Source organism: Phlebotomus papatasi, chromosome 2, assembly GCF_024763615.1.
Source record: "Phlebotomus papatasi isolate M1 chromosome 2, Ppap_2.1, whole genome shotgun sequence".
NCBI classification, from domain to species: Eukaryota; Metazoa; Arthropoda; class Insecta; order Diptera; family Psychodidae; genus Phlebotomus; species Phlebotomus papatasi.
The window spans coordinates 91,564,158-91,589,283 of record NC_077223.1 but is presented as its reverse complement, the minus strand read 5'-3'; the positions used below and the strand labels follow the sequence as shown (position 1 = coordinate 91,589,283).

At 33.4% G+C, this 25,126-nt stretch overlaps 1 protein-coding gene across 1 annotated transcript in view; it reads left to right on the top strand.

Moving 5' to 3' along the window:
• The window catches only part of LOC129802381 (protein furry), a 227,546-nt gene extending 202,655 nt beyond the window's left edge, over positions 1–24,891 (top strand). Inside the window, exons 27-33 of the mRNA XM_055848144.1 lie at positions 2,957–3,095; positions 3,238–3,407; positions 3,498–3,980; positions 12,219–13,151; positions 14,318–14,545; positions 14,614–14,986; positions 24,207–24,891. Coding sequence (XP_055704119.1) covers positions 2,957–3,095; positions 3,238–3,407; positions 3,498–3,980; positions 12,219–13,151; positions 14,318–14,545; positions 14,614–14,986; positions 24,207–24,412 — 2,532 coding nt within the window. The 3' untranslated portion in view covers positions 24,413–24,891. The remainder of the gene's footprint in view (positions 1–2,956; positions 3,096–3,237; positions 3,408–3,497; positions 3,981–12,218; positions 13,152–14,317; positions 14,546–14,613; positions 14,987–24,206) is intronic.
• Positions 24,892–25,126: the final 235 nt, after the last annotated feature.

The following is a 25,126-nucleotide window of genomic DNA, read 5'->3' as shown; positions in this document are numbered from 1 at the left end:
ATTGACTTATCTGATATATTTCGAAATCGTGCATTAAAAGCTATCTAAAAATACATATTTCATAATGTTCGCCGAAATAATACGAACTAGGAGCAAATTTGTTTAATTCGCGGTGCAATGTCTACAAAATTTTTATAAGGAAAAGTGAAAAATAGCTTCACCTTTTATTAGGCTTGATAGGCCCCTGATTAAATTAATATTCGACAATCGTTTTGAATTTATTAATGATCTAGAACAAATATTAAATAATACCTTAAAATTATATTATGAAAATTTCAATTAATTTTTTCGTACTCCAATAGAGTCAACAGGCTTGAAAATAATTAGTTGACTCTATCGAGGTCCTACTGTATTTTCAAAATCGATCCGTTGTGAAACTGGGATTGGGAAACCTCGTATTTTACATTTCGTATTTTACATCTTCGTATTGCACATTTCGTATTGCGGAAACTTCGTATTTCAGCACATTTCGTATTTTACCATTTCGTATTTCACATTTCGTCTTTCATACATTTTGTACAAAAATTTAACATTTCGTCTTCCATATATTTCATACAAGCATATCAACCAATAAAATAATAGAATTGTAGTTTTATAAGGTCAAGGGCGCTATGCGCCTCGGGTCTGAGTTTGAAGTCGAAAATTATGCTTTTTAATTATTCTTTTATTTAAAATTTTTATGTAAATTTGCGACTGCTTCAGCAAATATTTCAAATTTTACCACCAAGTCTGAGAAATATTGGTAAATGTTTACAATATGCTCTTAAAACACATTTGAGTCTTTTATTCATAACTTTATCAAGACATTAGATGGAGATTTTATAAAAGGGAAACGTGACCATTAAAATAGATTTTATAATAATTCCTTGAGACTTTTTTGTAGATATATCTTGTGTAGCCGAGGCTTTTGCCCTGAAAGATTCCTTATGGAGACCAAATCTTTTCGCGGCTAATTGCCCAGCACCACCCAAGCTCTGTGCCTCCATCCGATCTCGTCCAGACCATGTTACCGACTGACTGACAGTATCTCCTGTTATCCTGTTAACCAAAGCCAAGCCCACACACGATGATAGGCTTTGCTTGGAGCGGGAGGCGGGAAATATGAAGTGAAATATGAAATAGTGGAAATATGAAATTCTTCACAATTATGAAATTGCTCAATTCATAGCAGGACATCAGGGAAATCCGTGCAACAAAAAGTATGCGGCTATCGGAAATTGCATTAAAGCAGTCGTAAACGACTATTCCAACCGATCCGTAATCAATTTTTTACGCGGAATTTCTCAAAATTTCCAGTGTTAAAGCCTATAATATTTTCAATATCTTGGCAATAAAATATTTCTATATAAAGTTAAATTTACGAATTTTATTTTTTTCTCTTCGTCGTAGTATTCCACATTCAGATATGAAAAAATCAAACGCACAGAAAGATTAAAAAAAAAAATAGAAAAAAAACAACAAAACGAAAGAAAAAAAGAAAAATGAAATAAAAAAATAAAAACGAAGTACTTTTGAGATTAAACATAAAAAAAATATTTGGCAAGAAAAACGTAAAAAAAATAAATAGGCAGCAATTTCATGTGATAAAAATAGAAATTTTCAAGTATTGGCGAGATTTTTCACCTGATAGCGAAGTTGATCACGCCTACCCCTTCCCTGTTCGCAGGAACTTCATATTTCCCGCCTCCCGCTCCAAGCAAAGCCTATCATCGTGTGTGGGCTTGGCTTTGGTTAACAGGATAACAGGAGATACTGTCAGTCAGTCGGTAACATGGTCTGGACGAGATCGGTTGGAGGCACAGAGCTTGGGTGGTGCTGGGCAATTAGCCACGAAAAGATTTGGTCTCCATAAGGAATCTTTCAGGGCAAAAGCCTCGGCTACACAAGATATATCTACAAAAAAGCCTCAAGGAATTATTATAAAATCTATTTTAATGGTCACGTTTTTCTTTTATAAAATCTCCATCTAATGTCTTGATAAAGTTATGAATAAAAGACTCAAATGTGTTTTAAGAGCATATTGTAAACATTTACCAATATTTCTCAGACTTGGTGGTAAAATTTGAAATATTTGCTGAAGCAGTCGCAAATTTACATAAAAATTTTAAATAAAAGAATAATTAAAAAGCATAATTTTCGACTTCAAACTCAGACCCGAGGCGCATAGCGCCCTTGACCTTATAAAACTACAATTCTATTATTTTATTGGTTGATATGCTTGTATGAAATATATGGAAGACGAAATGTTAAATTTTTGTACAAAATGTATGAAAGACGAAATGTGAAATACGAAATGGTAAAATACGAAATGTGCTGAAATACGAAGTTTCCGCAATACGAAATGTGCAATACGAAGATGTAAAATACGAAATGTAAAATACGAGGTTTCCGCGAACCGTGAAACTTTTCCTGGGTAACTTTGTGCAATAACTTTGCATAATTTTCTGCGAAGTGAGAAAAGAGCAGCAAAATGTATTATCCTCTTCTATACCGTCGCCGTCGTCGGACTATTTTTTCTGGTTCTTTGAAGAACTAAAGTTACTAATAATCTTTTTACATCAATAATTCGGATATGAATTTTTGCAGAAATAGATTGCCCGAAAAATCGTTTAGTTTGGAAGAAATGCGAATGGGTTAATGTAATACAAATCCGTAACTTGTTCTTTCCATTAATATTGCTTTCTAATTGAGGCTTGTCTTTCTTCATGTTAAACTTCTGAAAATGCAATTTTCAAAAAAAATTATTCTGTTCTTAATGTGAAATTACAATCAAGAATTTATCATTCATCTCGCGCAAATAACATAAGTCCTTAATGAGTTTTTCATGTAATAATTTCTAGAGAAATGTGTATGAGAGTTATGAGCATAGAAGATTTTGAAGTATATATGAATGACAAAGACAAGGAATGTCGTAATATTAAAATGATTAAAACAATCGTAAAAACTTTACGTACAGGTTTCATCAGAGTTGGGCTCCAAATTGGAGAATCTGGGTACAGTTATGATACTGTACAGTCGCAAAACATTCAGCAAGGAATCATTTCAGTGGACAAAATGTGTTGTAAAGTATTTATATGACACATATGCGCATATGGGTGAGTATGAATTTAAATTATTCAACATATCCATGAATATTGTTAGTTTTTGGAGGAAAATTTTATATATCTAATTCTCCGGATAACATGTTCCCCTTTTTCTCTTGTTGGCTATATATTGCAATAAAATACGTGTTTTTAGGACTCCACATGTTGGCATTCCTAATTGAGGTATTGGAAAAGGGTTGGCAACAAGTGCAATTGCAAGTACTAAGTGTACTTCACTGTATGCTGCACTATATTGATTTATCGTCAGCACAAGCACAGCCAATCAGTGCTGATTTATTGAGGGTTATTGCTAAATATTTGGATGTGAGTATTGTGGAAATTGTAATGTATTTTTATTGAATTTGGTATATGAATTAGTACTTTTTTTTTAAAAATTTTGGCTGAATATGCTAGAGTGCACATTGGAAGGAGGCAATGAAAATTCTCAAATTGGTCGTTACGCGTAGTTCAAGTCTTCAGGTTGTACCTCAGGGTCCACCTGAGACCAGTTCATCGTCCTTTTTCATGCACAGCAGCTACAGTGATAGTGAAGTGTTTTACAAGAAAGAATTGGCAGGGAGAACAATGGATTTCACTTTTGATGTATCTCAGACGCCACTAATTGGGCGCAGGATACTTCTAAAATCCGATTCAGATGCCACAACTTCACTTCAGCAGAGTATCCAGCAGAAAAATGGGGGACAATCGAGTTCTGGATACCTTGTCCATGCTGGAACTCCCAATTCTCCAAGACGCAGTGCAAGTCTCTCCCCTGCCGACACAATTCCCCTCAGTGGTTGGAAGCGTCCCTGGATGTCCCAGGGGCGTGTCCGTGAGTGCCTAGTGAATCTCCTGACCACCTGTGGACAACGAGTTGGTTTGCCCAAGAGTCCATCGGTAAGTCTCCTCCTCATACTTAATTTCACTTTTTTACCATTACTATTCGGCATGAAATTTGATAATAATTGTGTTTTTTTTATGATTTGTTGGAGAAGCAAAAGTTTAAAAAAATAACTCTTTTTTGCATTAATTCTAAAAAAAGAATGTAAATATTTATAGTTTAACTTTTTTTCCTCCCGTATTTTCACTCTAAACTAATTTCTGTATATTCCTCTTATTCAAGGATGATTACATTAGTTCTCTCTTTTCAAAGGTAAAATGGCCCATTAAACACTACCACGTTAAATTATGTAAATTGTTTGCCACACAATTCATTTATACACTCTATACACCCCTTTTGTGTCATAGTTAAGAGGAAGTTAGACACAAAAGCAAAAGGCACATTATTTTAATTATATATGACACACGATGGTTTTCTATGCATAAAATGATGCACTATTTTAGTTGAGGATAAATTAATACACTTCTAGAAATGAGACACTTTAGGAGGGCTAGGGGAAGTTTTTCAGGCTTTGCAAAGCACTCTGGCTTCTAACACTTAATATTTTTCTCGTATTCCTTTAATAAAGGACAATGGGCAAAATGGTCAAACCGTATGAGACCTATAACATCGAATATGTATTGGCAAAGGTAGGGTGTATTGTGGAAAGGGAGACACTTAAGAAAAATGCATTTTTAAGCCGAATAAATATTTATTATTTTCATTTAATTTATATCATGAGATTCCTTATGAAATATTCTAACAGAATCTTAACAGTTTTTATTAGAATTTTCAATCAAATAATTAGAATATTCCATCAAATTAGAAACCAACACATTTTGAAAAGTGGGACAAAAACTTTTGGAAAGTTGGACAGAGCGATATTAACCCTATAACGGTGTTTTCTTTAATATGTGAAAAAAAGTTCTAAAACAATGTTTTCTAGGATAATTATGATCCAATAAAGTCGAAAAAACCATTCATTCTTCATTATCTCTTTTAGTTTAGGCACTAGGTGAGAAAATATAATTTTTTTTTGAAACTGTTTTTGCTTCTAATATTCACATGTTTAGTTTTTTCAATTTTTTTTTTAAATAAAATATACAAAGTAGAATGACATATCTTTCAGCAAAAAATAAATTTATTTTAGTCAGATAACTTTAAATCGGTATTTTTCTTGAAATTGGAAATGAGTTTTTTTGCACAAATATTTTTTGTTGCTTTTTCTCTGACCTGTCACACAAAACTTAGAGGGTTAGAGGGTTAAATTCAATTAAGCTAATTGAGCATTAAGATTTCTAGAATTTACTTGAAAATTCTCACAGCCAGGACGCATATTCCAAGAAATTTGCTCAATTTTAAATAGTACCGCGAGATTTTTGATTGTGAATGACTCCGGAAAATGTGCAATAGTCAATAGTACTTAAAATATCTTGTAAGTCACTTATTTGTTATGCAAAAAAATCCCCAAAGCCAGAAGAAAAGGTTGTAGCCAAGGGGGCTCGTGAAGCGACACTCATACAGTCTTATTGAAAATCTGTATGAAGTCATCCCAATTGCGATTTTCTGACACAACAATTTCTTTCGAATTGCTTTGGAGGAACTCAGCAAATTACTCCCGATACTGAAGCTTCACTCGCGTATAAGTTTATCACTAATCACTCTACTTATTTTGCTTTTTCGGCCACAAATAATAATTATTTACGAGTGAATAAATTTAATAAGAACAATTTGGTTCAAAAAGCTACAAAATTTCAATAAAATTGAAATTAATGAGCAAATTTTACATTTAAATTTGCTAAATTCAAATTTAATTGAGCAATCACATTATGCTATTTTAGCATGTTTAAACATGTTTTGATGGGCTAAATATTAGTTTATAACAATAAATGAGCGAATAATTCATTTGAAAATTAATTTGAATTAACAAATTGAAAAAATCCTAGTGTGATAGAACGGTTACTTTAAGATATCTGAAAAAGATAACATGATGGACTATAAGTTTCTTAGGGTCTATGTTCAAGATACACCAAGGACTCCGAAAATACCTGCGATTTGCCATTAAATGAAAAAAAGTTTTCCTTTTGTTGCCCTATAATGTGTGATGTTTTTAAAACATAGCTAGTTTGTATGGGAGCTACCAGATCGAGCAGTCGGAGGGAAAATCTAAAAATATTTATTTAAAGCTTAAGTCATCCATCGACTTTGACACTAATTTCATTAAGATCGGGTAAGCCGTTTTCGAGTAATAAATTGTCAAAGTTGCGAATATGGGGAAAAAATATGAATTGTTTGAAGCCTGAAAGTCTTTCCCTATAATTTTTTTTGCCATTCGAAAGCAAAACAGTTGCAAAAGCTGCACGAATGCAATTGTTTTATGTTGAGAATTACGATTTTACGCCATTTTTAAGATAACGCACAAAGTTTGTAGAACATAAAGAAAAGATAATAGGAATTTAGAACAAAAATCCATATTTTAGATACTTGGGATATTTAATATAGGTTTGCAAGGTAAAAAAAAATATGCAGAAAAATATTGTGGAATGCTCGACCTTTGCTAATTTGCTTTCAATTACTTGATTGATAAGACATAAAATCGAAACTTTTTCTCAAAATTAAGGACAGAATCACATTGACAATAAGATGCTCGCCGAACCCTCACCGTATTTCGTTAATTTACGCATTTTCATTGCAATTCTTACGGAAATTTTCCATTACCGTATTGCCTTATGTCCTACACGGTGGCACTAGGTGAAAATTGAAGAAATAAAACGAAAATGCGATAAACGGTGAGCAAAAACACTGTAAGAGAAATTAATCATACAGTTTTTTCTACTCACCGTTTATCGCATTTTTGTTTAATTTCTTCAATTTTCTTATATTATTTTCACCTAGTGTCACCGAGTATGAAATAAGGTAATACGGTAATAGAAAATGTATGTAAGAATTGCAGTGAAAATGCGTAAATTAACGAAATACGGTCAGCATTTTACTGTTAATGTGATTCTGCCTTAAAAAGAAGAAAACAAATACGTTTTTCGGATAAAATTTTGATTTTAATATTCTATAAAACTTATTTAAAAAAAGATTTTCAATAACTATTTAGGTTCAATTAGAAGAAAATTTAATTCTGAAAGAATGAAGCCTTCGTTCGTTTCAACGCGTTTTTTTTTAGAAAATAGTCTTATAACAGTGTCTTTAGAAATACTTTAAAAAAAATTAGAAAAACGGTTTTGTATACAATTCTAGCTATTTTAATAACGTTTTTTTTTCATTTGGTAACCATAACTCTGAAGAGACGTGGCATTTTTTTTTCAAAGTTGAAATATAAGTGTTGATTGACCTGGTATTTGATTGATCTGTGTTTACAAAAATTGCCAGATTTTAACGATTTTGCAGAAAGATCGCCATATCGTCCCATTTTTCTAAAAAAAATATGCAAAATCTCGCATGATAGAGATTGCAAAATGTTGCAACTAGTATTTAAATCAGGGGCCTTTCGACATTTCATTTTTCCATACGTTTTTGCCTAGAGACACTGAAGACTGTTGGCAAGTTTTTTCCTAAAGAGAATTGACTTATCAGTCTAATATATTTCAAAACCCTGCATTAAAAGCTATCTGAAAATACATATTTCATAATGTTCGCCGAAATAATAAAAGAACTACAAGCAAATTTGTTTAAGTCGCGGTGCAATATCTACAAAATTTTTACAAGAAAAAGTGAAAAATAGCTTCACTTTTTGTTAGGCTTGATGGGCCCCTAATTTAAATATTAATTAATTTAGATGATACAAATTGCTTTCCACATGACGCCAATGTCGAGCATTCCACAAGGAGGACGATCTTAATTTTTTCTATCAGCCTGTTGATTACTTTTATGCTAATAGATATTCTAATTCAAATTTCAATTTACTTGTTGTGGTTTATTAATGAACATGAAACTTACGGTAAAAAAAACTATTCATAATCCCAATCAACAATTTATTGGTTCATTTGGTACGCTATTGGAGGTTAAATTGAATAATTTACAAACTCTGCATCACAATTAAAATTAACTTTCAGAGAGAAAATAATTGCGTTGAAATATCGAAAACAATTCATCAACGTCATTGTTGAATTAAATTGCAATCAATCAACATTGGCATTATAAACTTATATCCTGTAAAATTGTGCATTATCGGATCAATTTCCTTTTACTATATGTAACACAAACTTTATTGCATTTTTTGCGTATAAGTTTACTTATCCAACATATTTACTGACATTTCTGAGTTTATGTTTTTACACTGTTGCAATTTCCGTAAAATAGTGAAGTATATGATGTTAGAAAAAGTTCATCTTGCAAACAAAGAATAATATTAATACTGACGTCAGTAATGGGATTACGATGTGTATTATAAAAATTGATTTCAATTGCTGTGCAAAAATATACAAAAAATAATGTTGCATGATGAGTTTTATGTAACAATTTTATAATGTCATTTTAATGAAAATCCAATTGTAATTAATTTATATTAATATGTTTTTCTCTCTTTCTTTTTTTTTCATTGCATGAAAAAATTAAAACGCACACAATATCTTAAATTGCAAATTGCAAGTGTTTGACTCTATTTAGTGGATTAGTTCAAACTGTTCAAACTGTAAGAATTTTTTTGGATATTTTTTTATTTTATGTGGAAAAGCTTTTTAGATTTAATGTAATGTTCGCATGTACTGTAGAGACTGTAGATAAATTATGTTGCTAGAATAATTAGAAGAAGTTCTGAAAGTGGTCTTGTGGTCCAATTCAATATGACTGAGCGGTTTAAATTTTGCTGAAAATATCGTTATTTAATTTTAATGTCTCATATTTAATGCAGCTAATACGTCACGAAAAGTTTGAAGTTTAATGGCTAAATGAATAAAACTGCGTTTGAGTTAGGAATATTAATGCAATTTAACTAAGCGCTTGTTCTAAAATTAGAATCAAAAACATGTTCACAAAACAAAATCAATCCTGCCACAAAACAAAATCAATCCTATAAAAGAGCTAGATGAATACCTTTGATTTGCAATTACACTGAGTGAGGGAAATCCTAAAAACTTAAAATAACATTCCGGAAATGTTAATTTTCTGCAGTATTGATCCAAAATCGGTGTAAATATTACTCTTTCTAAGTGTATTAGGGGTTAAAGTTACCCTTTTTCATGTTAATTTTACCCTTAAAAAGGTGTAAAACTAACATTAAAAAATGTTGGTATATTTTTACACCTAAAAAATGTTAAAGTTCTGAGAAAAAAAGTTAATTGCACTCTCTTTTTTCTCAGTGTAGGTTTATTTTAATTTTTTATTTTATTCTTCCTGCGAAGACTAAAACGAGGTTTGCAGAAATAATAATTTTTGAATATTTTGGAATGGTCCGAAAGATGTATGTTTTTTTCAATTTACTTATTAATTAAATTAAATAAAAAACCTAATTACTAATTATTAATGAATAACGAATCCTTTGTAAATTTTATTTAGCGAACTTGTGTAATTTTCTCGAAGATTTAATTAATTTTTCTTGCACGCGAATTCCATTCTTATTATTTATCAATCTGAAATAGTTCACTAAGTCCCTTGGAGACCACCGAGGAGCTCCTCTCTTCGCAATATGAGTACTTCTTTCATGCTTCCCTGTTTACGTTTTAGCGCATTAGAAAATGTCGATCCAAACGTTCAGTTTTTTGCACCGTGTGAAACTCGACACAGTGATCTCATTGCCAAAGAGATGACTGGCGCTCTTACCCTTTACTCCACGATAGGCTCCCGCAAATTTCATGTTGTATTGCAATAAATATTTTTGAGAAAACTTGGAATGAGCAATTTCGAGCCTCATAGATATCTCTCATACTTTAAAAGAAATAAAACAAATTACAGAACCACCTATCCGGCTCGAAGGACCAAATGTGTTGGACCTTTCTTCAACTTGCTGGATATAAATCTCGTGAAACCTTTATTCGTCTCTTACTTCTAAAATAAAATTCTAATAATAGAAATTTGAATAGAGACTTTCCTGTCTCATAAAGATTTCTCTTACCCCAAAAAGTGATAAACGATATTAGTAAACTGCGTACTTGGTCCGAAGAGCCAAATGTTGCACACTTTCTCTCAAGTAAATTATCTTTGAATATCTTGAAATCTCTTTTCGCTTCGTGCCTTCAATATAAATTGTAAAGAATTAACTATGAATAGAATACCTATAAAATAAAAAAAATTCGAGTTCCCTTGAGAACTGTCTTACCTTCAAACGCATAATTTTTATTAGAATACCGCTTATCCGGATCGAAGGACCAAATGTCATAAACTTTATAATAAATAATTCACCTTTGGAATAAGTGTAAATATAGGCGATGAGCTGAGATGATCTGAATATCTTAAAACATCTGCTTATCTCTTACTTTTAAAATAAAATGGTTATAAATCCTATTAGACTGCGGAATGAACAATTACAAGTCCCATAAGAATGTCTCTTAAAAACAAAAAAAACCTAATTAGTGCACTTTATGGAACGCTTATGTAACAGTGAGATTACTTTAAGAGAATTTCCAGATGTGGCAATATAGTTGGTGGAGTTTTCAATCCAAAATCAAAAACTCCAGCTCTTCTCCAAAGAAGTATTTCAGTGTTTTCACAAAAAGTCTCGGATGGACACAACATCTTCAATCATCCGGCGAGAACTCAAGTCTTGAGTTGCCGCCATGAGAGTCCAACCAATTTTCTTCATAAAATCACTGGAATCTTCCCACCAAAAAACAAAATCCCTAAATCTACGAAACTCAAAAATCACTCACACACTCGGCCATTGCAGAAGACAGGGAGTATGTCGTATGCTGTGGAGAAGAGTTAAGTTACTGATTCTAGGTTTCAAACTCCATCAAATAGGGGATATGGAAACTTCGTATTTTACATTTCGTATTTTGCATGTTCGTATTGCACATTTCGTATTGAAGAAACTTCGTATTCTAGTACATTTCGTATTTTACCATTTCGTATTTCACATTTCGTCTTTCATACATTTTGTACAAAAATTGAACAGGCGCTAGTGATAACTTTCCAAAGCACAGAAAATTTCCCTTAGCTTCAACAGGTGCTTACTGATATCTTTCCAAAACACAAAATTTCCCTTTGGCTCAACAGGCGATACAAATAACTTCCCAAAGCACAGAAAATTTCTCTTTGCTTCAACAGACGCTACTGATAACTTAAAAAAACACTTTCCTTTTGTCCCAACAGGAGATACTGATATCTCCTAAACACACAGAAAATTTCCCTTAGCCTCAACAGGTGCTACTGATATCTTTCCAAAACACAAAATTTCCCTTTGCCTCAACAGGTGATACAGATAACTTCCTAAAGCATAGAAAATTTCCCTTAGCACCAAACAGGCAATACTGATAATTAGAGCTTGAAGTTCGACTTTAAACTCAGACCCGAGGCGCATAGCGCCATTAACCCCATAAAACTGCAATTCTATTATTTTATTTGTTGATATACTTGAGTGTAAAATTTATGGCAGACGAAATGTTCAATTTTTGTACAAAATGTATGGAATACGAAATGGTAAAATACGAAATGTACTAGAATAAGTACGAAGTTTCCGCAATACGAAATGTGCAATATGAACATGCAAAATACCAAATGTAAAATACGAAGTTTCCGCAAACCACCAAATGCGTTGCTGGATCCAGACGGTAATTCTTTTCGAACAATCCCACTAATTAGTGAACCACCTATCCGGGTCGAAGGACCAATTGTTTTTTAGGCTTTTCTCTAATTAAATTTCCTTTAGAATAAATGCAAACAAATGCGATCAGCTTGCGGGATATGAATACTTTAGTTTAGAGCTTCTTACTCGTTTCTCATCTTTTTCGAATCTTTAAAAGTGAATAAACCAAATTCGGGAACCGCCTATCCGGCTCGAAGGACCAAATATGGTGTGTCTTTTCTTGAAACAGAATTACCTCTAGGATAATGTAAACAAGTTCGATATTTTTCTGGGTATATTAGAACCTGTCCTTGTCATATTTACGATAAATTGTAAATAAATCCAATTAGAATTCGGAATGGGAAAGATTGGTGCACTTCTAGTGCAAGATCATACAGCTGCTTTTGAATAGCGTTTACTTTTCAGTTAATAAGTTAATCGCGAAGCAATTGAATTGGTCCCTTGATCACATCGAAAGTTCCTATTTAGGATGCAAGGGATTTTATCCTGGAATTTCCTTGTTTAGGTGATCTTCAGTCAATCTTCGGACTTGATGGAACGTCAATCGTCTGCAGCTTCGAGCACAGACGAAACTTCTGGGCCTCAGCAGGATCTCAGTGGTGGCTCTCGTCGGGATGATGGTCAGCCGGACTTTGGGGTGTTCAAGGACTTTGATTTTCTGGAGTATGAGAGTGAGAGTATTGAGGGAGAATCAACGGACAATTTCAACTGGGGTGTCCGTCGAAGGCCTCTGTCTGAGGGTGACAGTGAGCCACTGACAGGTTCCAAGCCGCATTCTCTGGTAGAGGAGAGTCTCAGTGAGAAGACTCCTTTGCCCAGACGAAAGCGTCATCCGGCTGATGATTCCTCAGACGAGGAAGTTGAATCAGAGTCTCCTCTGGACGAAGATCAGCGTCCCCTGTTCACAAAGCCCTTCCTCACGGGACCCCCAACAACTCTTAGTCTCCGGGAGCAGCGTCAGAGGAGAGATTCCGTGTCCAGGAGTGACACTAGTGGATCAAGTGCTGGAGATTTGGGTGATATTACCCCTTGCAATGCTTCTCCTCATTTGCCAGGATTGATTTCCTTCCGAGCGCCCATTAGGGATGACGGAGAGGAAGCCTGGAGGCAGCAGATGCAAGTTCTGCTTGTCAATCAACCCTCTGGACATGCTCCGGAACTTCTGCATCAGCTGTATTTGCTGGTGAGAGAACTTACGGCCAAAACCATTACAATTTCGAAGGAATCCGTGAGATTCTTCACTGGGATTGGCCTTCAAATGGGCAACAGGATCTCAGTTATGATGGATCTGTTGGCCTCAAAAGGGGAACCACCGAGAGTTTTCCATCATCAAGGCATTGTCACAACTCCAAGACTGTTTGAAACTCTCCGATTTGGCGTGCTGGAAGTTCAGGAACATCTTGAGACATTCTTTGATCGAAAAGATCATGTTCTTGAGGTGAGTACGATTTTCAATTTTATAATATTTTAAGGTTATTTTTATGTTTTCAGGAAAATTTTAAATAGGGTAAATGTCCTAATTCAAAACCATTTCCAGACGCTTTAACTTTGGCAAAAGATTCAACACATTAAGTTCATATTTTTTTCTGAAGAGAATTACATAAATTTGCTCCTTTGACTCTTCTAGAATGTTATTGCTTAGTGAAAATTCTTTAGATATAATTTGAAAACTTCTTAAATACAAGAAAAATACGCGAGCGTAAAATGCTTCTATTGGAAACATATTAATCTAAATGGAGACAAGGAAAGTTTCTAATTGGAGACAAACTGTGTAAGTCTTGAAACCGCGACGGAAGGCTTCCAAAACCTTGTTGAGTTGCTCTTGAGTGCAGGATTTGTTCTTATTCCTGGTCTTTTCTCCCTTCTCATCTAGAACAATATGAAAATTTCTCCAAAAACATCATATTTCCGGGGTTTCCTATTGAAACATTTACAGACACTTCAGAAAAACCCTTTTTGTTCACGAAATAGGTAATTATTTCATTTGAAAACCTCACGTACCATTAACAATAAAGATTAGCATTTAATTTAACTAAAATTAGCCAGAAATGTGACATTAAATATTAAACAAAACGAATAAACAACAGTCAATTTATTGTGTTTTTCATTGGAAAACATGGTCGATCGATGAAAAATTCGATGGTGAAAAGGTACACTTTTAATTTTTCTGAGAAATTGACAAATCAAAATTTGTGAATATGAATGGATTTTCGTTTTATATAGAGCAAAATTAACTAAATAATTAAACTGTGGTATAGAAAATATATAAATATAATAATTTAGTACTGTATTTATCATGAAAACAATGACGTTTCCATTTAGAGTAGCGGAAAATTTCCATTTGGAGCAGGTTTTGAATTAGCTTAATTTACCCTATTCGGAATATTTTTATTTAAAATAAAAAAAATCTTATTGAAATTATAAAAAAGGATCACGTAGATCCGAAAGGTTTTCTTAGGTTATGTTCAACATAACCTCAAAATTTTAAAATTATTTTCTAACCAAATAAATTAACCGGACTTTTTTTTTAAATAAAATAAAAGTTATTTGTCGTGAGAAATCATAGAAATAATATTTTTTTTCTTTGTAAAATTTCCCACTCAGTGTCTCGATTCGGTGAAAACATCCTGCAAATTAGCTCTCTTTAGTGATATTGATCTACAAAGTGAAAATGCCGGTGCATCGGGCTTTTCATTTGATCCCGCAACAGCGGAAATTCTCATTGACCTCGGACGTGGTCTGTACAAACTAATGTTCCAGCTACTTTTGCTGATTGAGTCAGACAATAAGATACTTGTCAGCATTGTGCAGAATTTGCGGCAAAATGAAAAGGTTCGTATAATAGGATTATATTTTGTGTTAGAAGCTCCTTTCTAAGCTGATGATTTTGTCCTCTGAAGATGCAAGACTTCTCAAAGACTCTCACAACAATCCGCGGAACTTTGCTGCGGTGCATGGATGACACTGAGATGGATTCCCTAGATACTTCTACCTCTACTGAGGGTGAAAATACTCCAACCCCATCTCCAAGTGTTCCCATGACTAATTCTGAGTTTGAGAGTGTTGTAGTGGAATTGATTGAGAATCAGAGGTGGTCAGCAGCTTTGGCTCATGTTCGGCAACATCGGCAACTTACAGCCAATGCACCACCTACATCTCCTGGTGGGGAAACATCCCTCAAACTCTGCCACCACCACGAAAGCTGCTCAGCTCCTGATGACGTTACATTGATCATGAATATTTACTCGCAGAGACTCACAAAGGAGCGTCAAGGTAAGTTAAGGTTTTATTAACGAAGTGTCTAATAACATCAACATTTTATCATGCGATTAAAAGATTTTAGGTTTTGAAATATTTGGTCTCTTCAAAATATTGTTTTAATCAAATTTTTAACGTTGTTAAAATATTTGATTACATTAAAATTTTGGGAGATTATTTAAACATTTTGCGTTGTAAAATATATAATAAAATCAAAATTTCGAAATTTAAAAAATTAGTGTATCATACATTTGACATTATTAAAATTTTGAGAGATTCAAAAATTTAGCAATACCAATTATATGAATTTCAAATATTTGGGAAGTTCAAAAATTTTGTATCGATAATTTTTTGACGTCATCAAAGTTTTGAGAGTTTTATAAATTTAATGTCCTTCCATACTTAACATTATCAAAATTTTGAGAGATACGAAAAATTAAAATTGTCAATTATTTAGCATCATTAAAATTTTGAGAGATTCGAAAATTTAATAATGTCAAATATTTAACATCATCAGAATTTTGTATCATTCAAAAATTTAGTGTTGAATATTTGTCCTCATAAATTTTGTGAGAGTCAAAGTTTCAGTGTTACCAAATATTTGACGTTATCAAAATTTTGAGAGATTCAATATTTTACTGTTGTTCAATAAATAATCTCATCAAATTTAGGGGGGTATGCCCAGTAACCAGTTGACTTATTAATTCGTTAATAAATAAGAAAAGCTATGCACAGTAACCAGCTTACTTATTTATAAATAAGTTACTTATTAAAATGGCTGTTGAAAACTTAATTTCAAATTAATAAGTGTTCCTATGCACAGAACATGACATTTTATTAACTAATAATTTTTTTTTACTTATAAACATGCTCCTCGAGAGGAGCTTTGTTACACTTATTAACGTCAAGTTAAGTAGTAAAAACATTAATAATTGATAAATTTCATGCAGTAAATTACGATTTGTGTGGTTTTAGGCAGTTTTACAGGTGATCGCCTTAAAATCAAGCAAAATATTTTTGATGAAACTCTTTAAGAAACTTTCATTTTTTTTGTAATCATATGAAAATAACCTGGGACTGTCAGGCAAAAGCAATTAATTTTATATTTTTCAAAGAAGTTTGAATCTTAACGATTTTTATCAAAGATTTAGTTAACACATAAACCTCATTTGACAAATAATAATCAGATTACCTTTTCTATATTATATTTTACTGTAAATTTTATAAATTTTCGTTTCTAATTTTTTTCAATCTTTCTTTTTGAAGCATTAATCAGTGATTTTTATCTACCCAAAAATTGAGCCATTCTTTCAATTAATTTATGAATGTTTTCAAATTCGTCGTATATTCTGATTTTGCTCTGTAATATTTTCTGATTATTCATTAGTTTTTTCATCAAATATTTGTATAAAAAAGTGCTTAGGGTTCATGTGTTATAAAAAACGAATGCACATTTTCTTCCACAAATTAGTAACATTTTCTTTGCGAAATCCATAAAGAAAAAAAAAGCTCATACATCACAAAAAAGATTTTCAACATCTTACAGTGAAAAACCCTAAAATGAACCCAAAAAATTATTTCTTGAATGGGTCAAAATGTACAAAAAAATTTAGACTTAGAAACCTCTCAAGTTTTTCTCAGCGCTAGTTCTGCCCTCGGGCGGTAGATAGAGGAAACCCACTGATTTATTAACAGAGCTTTCGGGACGTCATTTTCTGTGTCTGTGCATAGGTTTTCTGATTAATTAATAAATAACTCTAATAAATAAGTTGTTACTGTGCATACCACCCTTACTGTGTTATCACACTTGCACATAAAAATTTTAATATGATTCACATTAATTGTCGCTGGTGAGAGTCCAAATGTGTAATTTGTGTATTTGAATCATTTTATATTCAAAATTTCATCTATTTGTTGATTAAAAGGTAGACTTGACCTGCAAAATTTGATATAAATTGATTTATAGCATTAATGCGAAAAATTAATGCGATTTTCTCTTTAATTTTTTAATGTGAAAAATATTTATGCCTTAGGTAAATTTAAACTTATTTTTGCAGGCCAAGTCCACTTCTTTATCAATAAATAGAAAAACCCCAAATATTATGTGACTCAAAGACACAAATAACATATTTGGACGCTCACAAGTGACAATTAATGTGAATCACATTAAAATTTTAATGTGCAAGTGTGATAAGGCCGTTAGTCTGAGTCAAATATTATATATTGAAAAACATTTAAAGTCATTAAACTCTCTAAACTTCGGGAGATTAAAAATCTGTATTGTTTTAAATATTTGTCCTTCTCAAATTTTTGGGGTATTCAAAAATTTAGTTCTTCAAAATATTTGACCTCATCAAAATTTTGAGTGTATTTGCAATTTTGAATGGATTTCAGTTTTGGTGAATATTTGACATCAATATTCAAACAAAAAATCAAAAATTTTGTATAGGCAAATATTTGACTTCATTTAAATATCAGAAGGCTAGTAAATTAGTATCATTTAGTATTTTACGTCGGAAATATTTGGAAAACTCAAAAATTTAGTGTCGTTCAACCTTATCAAAATTTTGTAAATCTTAAAAAATTGGTGTTCTTGTATTTTTTATCCCTTTTAAATTTTTAGGTGTTTTTGTGTTATTAAATATTTGATGCCAACAAAATTTTTGTGGAATTTAAAAACTTTATGTTGTCAAATATTTAACCTATCTAAAATTTTGGGAGATTAAAAAATTATACTTATCCTTGGCAAAATTTCAAAAGACTTAAAAATTTTCTATTGTTGAATATTTAAAGTGTTAAGCCATGCCTAAACGGGGATCCAAATCCATCCCGTGGGCAACCCATTCCTTTAGACAAGTGTTTGTCTTTCCCTCACAGGCACAGTGGGCAACGGTTAGAGCTTGGCGCTCAATTCAAACTCACAGTCAGTAGAGCCCTCTGCCGATCTATCGATCGGCAGAGAGAGACATTCAGTATGGCTCAGGCTGTCGAGTGGAGTGTCACGGCTCGTGCGGTGGGCCGTTGTTTCACGCCACTTAAGCCCTGAGTCCTCAAATTCCCCACTGTAAAGCCCCGTGGCTTTACAAATCAGATAGTGGGATAGTGTCCGTGCCCCAAAAGTGGCCGCGAGTGGCGAAAATAATGAGAAAAATGGGTTGTGCACGTGCCGATTGCGCAACACATGTGTCCGTGAGTGTGTGAAAAGTGCAGAAAATCAGCCCAAAAAGGCAGAAAACCCTTGGTAAAAGGGCAGCGGAGGGTAGTTGCTGATCGTAGGAGTAATCCTGGGGAGGATCAGGAGCATATCCTACGAGAAAAGTGGCCAGAATCGCCGGAAAAATCAGATAAGTGGTGTCATAATTCTTGGAAATCACCAGGATTTCCAAGAATTCCATATTGAATGAATGAGAGTGAGAGAGAAATTAATCACATGAAATTGCTTGTGATTAGTTTTTAACTCTTTTTAATACAATTGAGGGATAATTTTCAACGAGAATTTGTTAGACTTTTCTTAAAATAATTAAAAATCCCTAATGCTGCATAGTTTTGGCGATTTTAAGCCCTAAAATGTCATGAAAAGTTGAGATATCGCGACAATATTTGTGTTGGGCGATTTAATTTTAAATTAAAATAATTTTTCCTCAAAGTTTAAAAAAAAAATGCCCTGAAATGATTGAAAACTCATAATGCATGTAAATTAAGCCAGAAAAAGTCCCTGAAAACCCAATGAGTTGGTAATTCCTTGGATGTGCGAAGGAAACATCGAGTTTTACACAAATATTTCGTTCAAAATTACAAACTTAAGAAGTCCCTTCAACATTTTAGCTGAGATTTTCTTGCATCGTGAGTGATATTTGTCTAGAATTTTCTTATATATCCTTTGATAGTCTTCAGAGTCAAATGTTATTGTCATTTATAGTGTGACGGTGACTGATGATTGTGTGTTAATAACTGGTTCTTTGTGTAATTCACCCAAAGTGTTTTTAAATTTAAAGTTTCACGCAACTTTTCCAGATAAGCAAGTAGATGCTGATATAAATACCATGAGGGAGTCTAAGTCGCTAAGGAGCTATTCAGTTAGCGATCGAGTCAACAAAAGATAACAGTGACTTCATTTAGGGGCAGTGGAAGTAGAAGAAACGTCTGAAGGACTGAGGGTAGACCCACGAAGACTTCCAGGAGCGAGTAAATGTCCAGCATGATAGAAATGAAGGATCTTCTTGCGACATGCAACTCAAGAAGTATCTTACTTGCTTCTTAAATTAAATCATAGCGATCAGAGCAGACAACTTCTTAAAATAGATTTTTAATATGTAAGCCCGAATTCTAAAGATTGATATGCTTTAAGTTATATTGCAGATTGACATGGGAAATGTTTGAGGCTATGGAACCATCTGTGATTGGATGACTGGTAATCTTCAAGAAATTCCCCAGGAGCAATCCAAAAAAAATATATCACACAGCAGAGATAGCCTCGTTCAAATCCCAAAACTACACAGATAAGGAGCAGAAAAATGTCAATACAAAATCTATGGCCGTCAGTAGCAGAGTCTTCAACGTTCATTTGATCCACTATATACAGCTCTTATGGATATACATGAGGTGTCTATTCCTGGGGGTGAGTCTATATAATTATTTTGCGTGAAGTGCTGGGATCAAGGATTCACATTTAGAAAATTGTGAAATTGTGGCGTAGTCAGTACGCGAAGATGTTAATTTCTAGATGTAAGGGTATCATCCTTGATCTTGAGCAATTTATTGCAAGTATAAGATAATTACCAGTTAAAGAATTCGGTATTAGAATAGATTTTTAATCTAGATTTCGAGAGAGTCTCGTTAGCGTTCTGAGATGCGATAGTAATTAAACAGACAAAAGAAATAGAATAGTATCTAGAACGGAAGTAAAACCTTAAGCGGGGTTAAATATTAGACAGACAATAAATTAATATTTTGCAAGCGATTAACTAAACCGAACTAAGAAAAAGAAGACTCGTTCAAGTTTATTAAACTAAACGTTGGGAAAAAGATGCCCTAAATTTTGAATGAACGCTTCAACGTAATGTATATTGCCAATTGCAGTTCGTTGTGTATGTTGTCTGCTGTAAGAAGCGGACTTGTTTTTTTTATTCCTGATCCATTGGTTGAAGTGTCAGTCACAGTAGTTGGGTATTCAAATCAAGAAAGTCAAAAGCATTTAAAGCAATAAGAGAAAGGTATATTATATCCCAAGATGATTCAAAGTTAATAGAATTGAAAATAGATTGTTGACTAAGTTAAAACAAGGATTAAAGATTAAAACAATAAAAAAAAAAATACGAGCTGAATTTAGTTAGTTAAAATATCTCAATTCTAGATGGTTATATCGGTGTTAAGTTCGAGTAAAGGTACAAGTCGGCTAATGGAGACTTGTATTTAAATTTTTAAAGATTTGTTAATTATTTTCTTCTCATGAATAATGGCTAGAATTGATAATCTTTAAACGTCGTTGGTGCTGACAAGTTTGAATGATATTTCAGAATTTAAAATAATTCTAAGAAGATGGTCATTTAAAGGTGGTAATAGACTCATTCTCGAGACAACAAGTTTTATTAAACACGTAATGGTTCGTGCTTAAATTTTGTCGGTCAATAGCTCGTCGTCGACTAAGGTCACCGCATGCGGATAGTTAAAGCAACTGCAGAACTATATTTGCTTGGATTTGACCGATTATCATCCAGTCGTTTAGAAAATTGTGGCTTAGTCAGAATGCCAACTTGTTAATTGAATAAGAATGCCATTAATTGTGAATTAATTGAGTTGAGAATGCCAAATTGTTTAAAAAAAAAAGGATCGAGTAGATTTATTCGATTGAATATCAGACAAATATCTCGTAAGTCTTGAATAAAAGCCCAATAGTCCGTAATTCAATTTAAAGAACGAATCTTGCCATAGATTTACGATTCTGTGAATAAAGTTGCAATTTCCAGCAGTGGGCTGAGGTGCTATCTCTTATCCAATAGTATATAAAAAGTTAAATATTGTAGGCAAAGCAGAAACATATTAATTCAAGAGATAAGTTAAAGTTAGCATAACTAGATTTAGACTGTTGATTTGTTTGACTAAAGAAATATTAAAATGTTAGACTTGATTAGCGAAAATGTCTGAGACCTTTTAATATAGTCTTGTCGGTGTTCAATTATGGGGAATAGGAAAAGTTACCGAATTGACCATTGTACTTAAATGACAAATATCTGTTGAGTTCGTATACAATAAATAAATAAAGGTGTTGGATTGTTATAAGCAATAATTTGGCAATAAGACAGTAGTTTACCAAATGTCGCCGGCTAAATTGGACGACCAAATCGTCGTCGGCTAAACCTTTAAGTCTTCGGAAAGTTCAATCAAATAAAGAAGTAGTTCTACTTGAATTTGGCTAGTTGTGTACTAGTTGTTTTGAATTTATTGCCTAAATATCTATTAGTAGCAGATTAAGTCAAGAATGAAGTTTACCTTCTTACGTTAGTCTGTATTCGCTAGTAGAGTAGAGCAGAGTAGAGTAGATTGGAAATAGTTAGAGGGAATACCTCTTAATTGATGGTGTGAAAGTCAAGTATAAAAAAAATGGAAGGTTTCCGGATCAATTATCAATATTTATGTATCGGTAGACTTGACATGGGAATTGTTCTTAGAATGCATATAGGATTATGCAGTGAAAGAACTGTTCCATGAGTGTTCAAAATAAGTCCATAACAAGATGTATTGCGAAATGAATACATAAATATGGACCAACGTGAAGAGCAGTACAGTGGAAGAGTGAATGCAGTGACCGAAGGATGGCCAAGTCGCGTCAAGTCAACCCTCAACCGTTAGCAGAATTCTGGAAGATGGACATGGCAGAAAGACGACATGGCATTGATATCAACCCACAACCATAACGACAATCTAAGGGCGAAGAAGACAACACGGAGATGACGTTATCAACCCTCAACCAAACCACCCGAAGGACGGGGAAGTAAAAATCATATGGATTCTAGCTGGAACAACCGGACGTAAATTAGTGAAATTGGAGTTACTAGAGCAGGCGGAGACATGTCATCTAAATTGGTTTCAAGCTGAAAGTCGAAAACTTTAGTTATTGCAGCTTTTGAGATTTGGATTGACCTTATCGGAGGTCGTTGCTCTAGATAGAGATTACTCATCAGGATGTATTTAATTAACATTCATGCGAGGTCGGTTATTCATTCCGAAATTTGATAATACTAACGGTGTTAATAGACCAAGTAGAACACGAGAGTCTCTTGTCTTTGATTTAGATGCAGGCTAGTATCGAAAGCCTGTAGTTCTTAGTAAAGTGAATGTGATATCCTGAATACTGATGCAGTAAGTAAGACTCTGAATGGGTTAGGATCCGATACGAATCTTTAATTGAATGTTTCGGATCAGTTCAGTTGTCTTAAACACAATTATAAATATCTAATGTTATGTTCCAGTTCTCATTTCAGATGCTGACTGATAACCCAATACTCCCATCGAGATGTTTTAACATCGTGTATATGGTTGAGTAACTGCAGTTGGGTAATGTCGAGCATCGCAGATGGCCATCGGGAAAGGAAATCTAGATCTAGTGAAGAAAGACGTCCAACGATATTGCGCAATTGTCGAGCTCATCAACTAAGATGCTCGATGTGTGGATTGTAAATGTAATCCACGGTTTACTCCAATCCCAGTGATATGGCGGGTTCTCGATAATGTGTTCGAGTTCCCTTGCAATTATTGCGATGTATCATGCGAACGATTGGATGTAAATGTCTGACATCAATCCCAGTGGTAGGCGAAGTTCGACGCAACTTCGTGTTACTATCACGTAACGGATAGGTGTTACAGGTTACGCCATAGTGCAACGAGGTTCGCGTCAAGCTGGATGCGCTCCTCGTGATATTGGTTGGACATTGCAATACAATGTCCTCCAATGGCCCTAACATAATTATACAACGGTTCAATCCTGCTCCCTTACTTCTTTCTCACCGAGACGGTGAATATCAGGATTGGCCGATTGTTAAGCCATGCCTAAACGGGGATCCAAATCCGTCCCGTGGGCAACCCATTCCTTTAGACAAGTGTTTGTCTTTCCCTCACAGGCACAGTGGGCAACGGTTAGAGCTTGGCGCTCAATTCAAACTCACAGTCAGTAGAGCCCTCTGCCGATCTATCGATCGGCAGAGAGAGACATTCAGTATGGCTCAGGCTGTCGAGTGGAGTGTCACGGCTCGTGCGGTGGGCCGTTGTTTCACGCCACTTAAGCCCTGAGTCCTCAAATTCCCCACTGTAAAGCCCCGTGGCTTTACAAAAGTCATTTAAATTTTGGGAAATTCAAAATTTTATTATTTCCAAATATTGGACCTAACTTAAAATTATGAGAGACTTAAAAATTTAATGTCGGTAAATATTTAATTATATCCAAATTTTTGAAATTACTAAAAAATTTAGTGTTGTTAAATGCAGGGGAGTGACATTAACTCTGAAAAATGCGACCGGTTTTAGTGTAATTTTTTCCCTGTTCTCGTACACATTTCACGAGATATCTCCGAAACTACGTAGGTTGCCAATTTAGGGTTTTCGGTTGCCTCTTCGTTATTAAATTGGCTTTTATTTTGTATTAGTATTTTTTTGCTAATTAATTCTACAATGACAGAAAACACCTAATAAACTCAAAAGTTTTTTCGGCTCGCTAGAAATATATGGGAAACATAGGAAATGTCATGCCCCTGGTTAAATGTGTGACTTTATCAAAAGTTTAGAAGCATAGAAAATTGTGTTTTAACAAATATTTCATCTCATCAAAATTTTGAAAAGCAGGAAAATTTTAGTCAAATTTTTAATTTTTTCAAAGTTTCGAAAGGCTGTACAAAAATTCTGATTAAAAAAGAAATACATTTTAGCATTTGTCATTTTATGTATGGGGTACACCTTTCTGCGATGTTTTTCAAATGAATTGATTTTTTCTAAAGTACAGAGGCGACAATAAAACACCTTCATATAAAATGAAAAATATTCACACTGCTAATCAAAATTTTCCCATGATAATTATGATCCTTGAAAAAAAAACAGCTTATTTGAATTTCCTCATTTTCCGGATTACTCTTAGGTTGACACCTCTGTGATTGATACTATTGATATTAAATTAGGGAGATTTGATTTCGCTACTAGTCCCCTTGATAAAATTTCTCTTCTTTCCTATTTTCTCGTGCCAAACTAGACGTCTACATAATTTCAAGACCGGAAAGTGAGCTCACTGATACATACACGATTTTAATGGAAAATCTGTATCATGTCTCATCGGCGCTGAATGCCATGGAGTTAACGCTGAAGAATAGCTCATCGGGATCATCATCGGGAGGTGCAATTGGTGGTGTCAGTGGTGGTACATCAAAGGACACGGTGGATATTATAACGACACTCTAGAATAGGGAAAAGGGGGCCACGAGGCGCATGAGGAGACGAAGGAGGCGTCACAGGAGGAGGTGTCTCAATCTCAGCAAAAACCCACAAAAGTATCTAATTCCATTTCGGCGTTTTTCAGACACGAAAGACGAAACATGAAAAACTTTTTAATTACAATACGTATCCCTAACAACTCTCTTAAAGTGATAACTCTACAATACAGATGAGTTTGTCCCAGTTGTGAACAAGCACCTTTTGAGAGGTAAATTTTTACATTATTTTTCTTCTAATCTATTCTTCAACAATTTTCATAATTTTACTTTTTATCATTGAAAATTCCGTCACGTTTTATTTAATTACTTTAGAATTATAGCCTTTTCATGAGGATTTTTTTTAAATGTGTATTTTAAAATATTCTAATTATTCAACTGAACTGAGTGAATAGATATTTAAGTAGTGAAATATAACTTGAATAAAGTATTTCTTATAGAGAACAGAAAGTCACGGAATTTTTAATTCATTTTAATTTATTTTTAGATTTTTTGAATTGTTTTTCAGGAATTCAGCAGATTAATTAAAAATTTGTGTAATTCAAATTTTTGATTTTGTTTTCTCTTGTGTGATTTGCATTTACAAAATATTCAATATTGGTTATCAGAATTATCAAATATTTGATTACACTAAAATTTAATGAAACTACATAAAAAATTTGAAGATGTTAAATATTTGATCCCA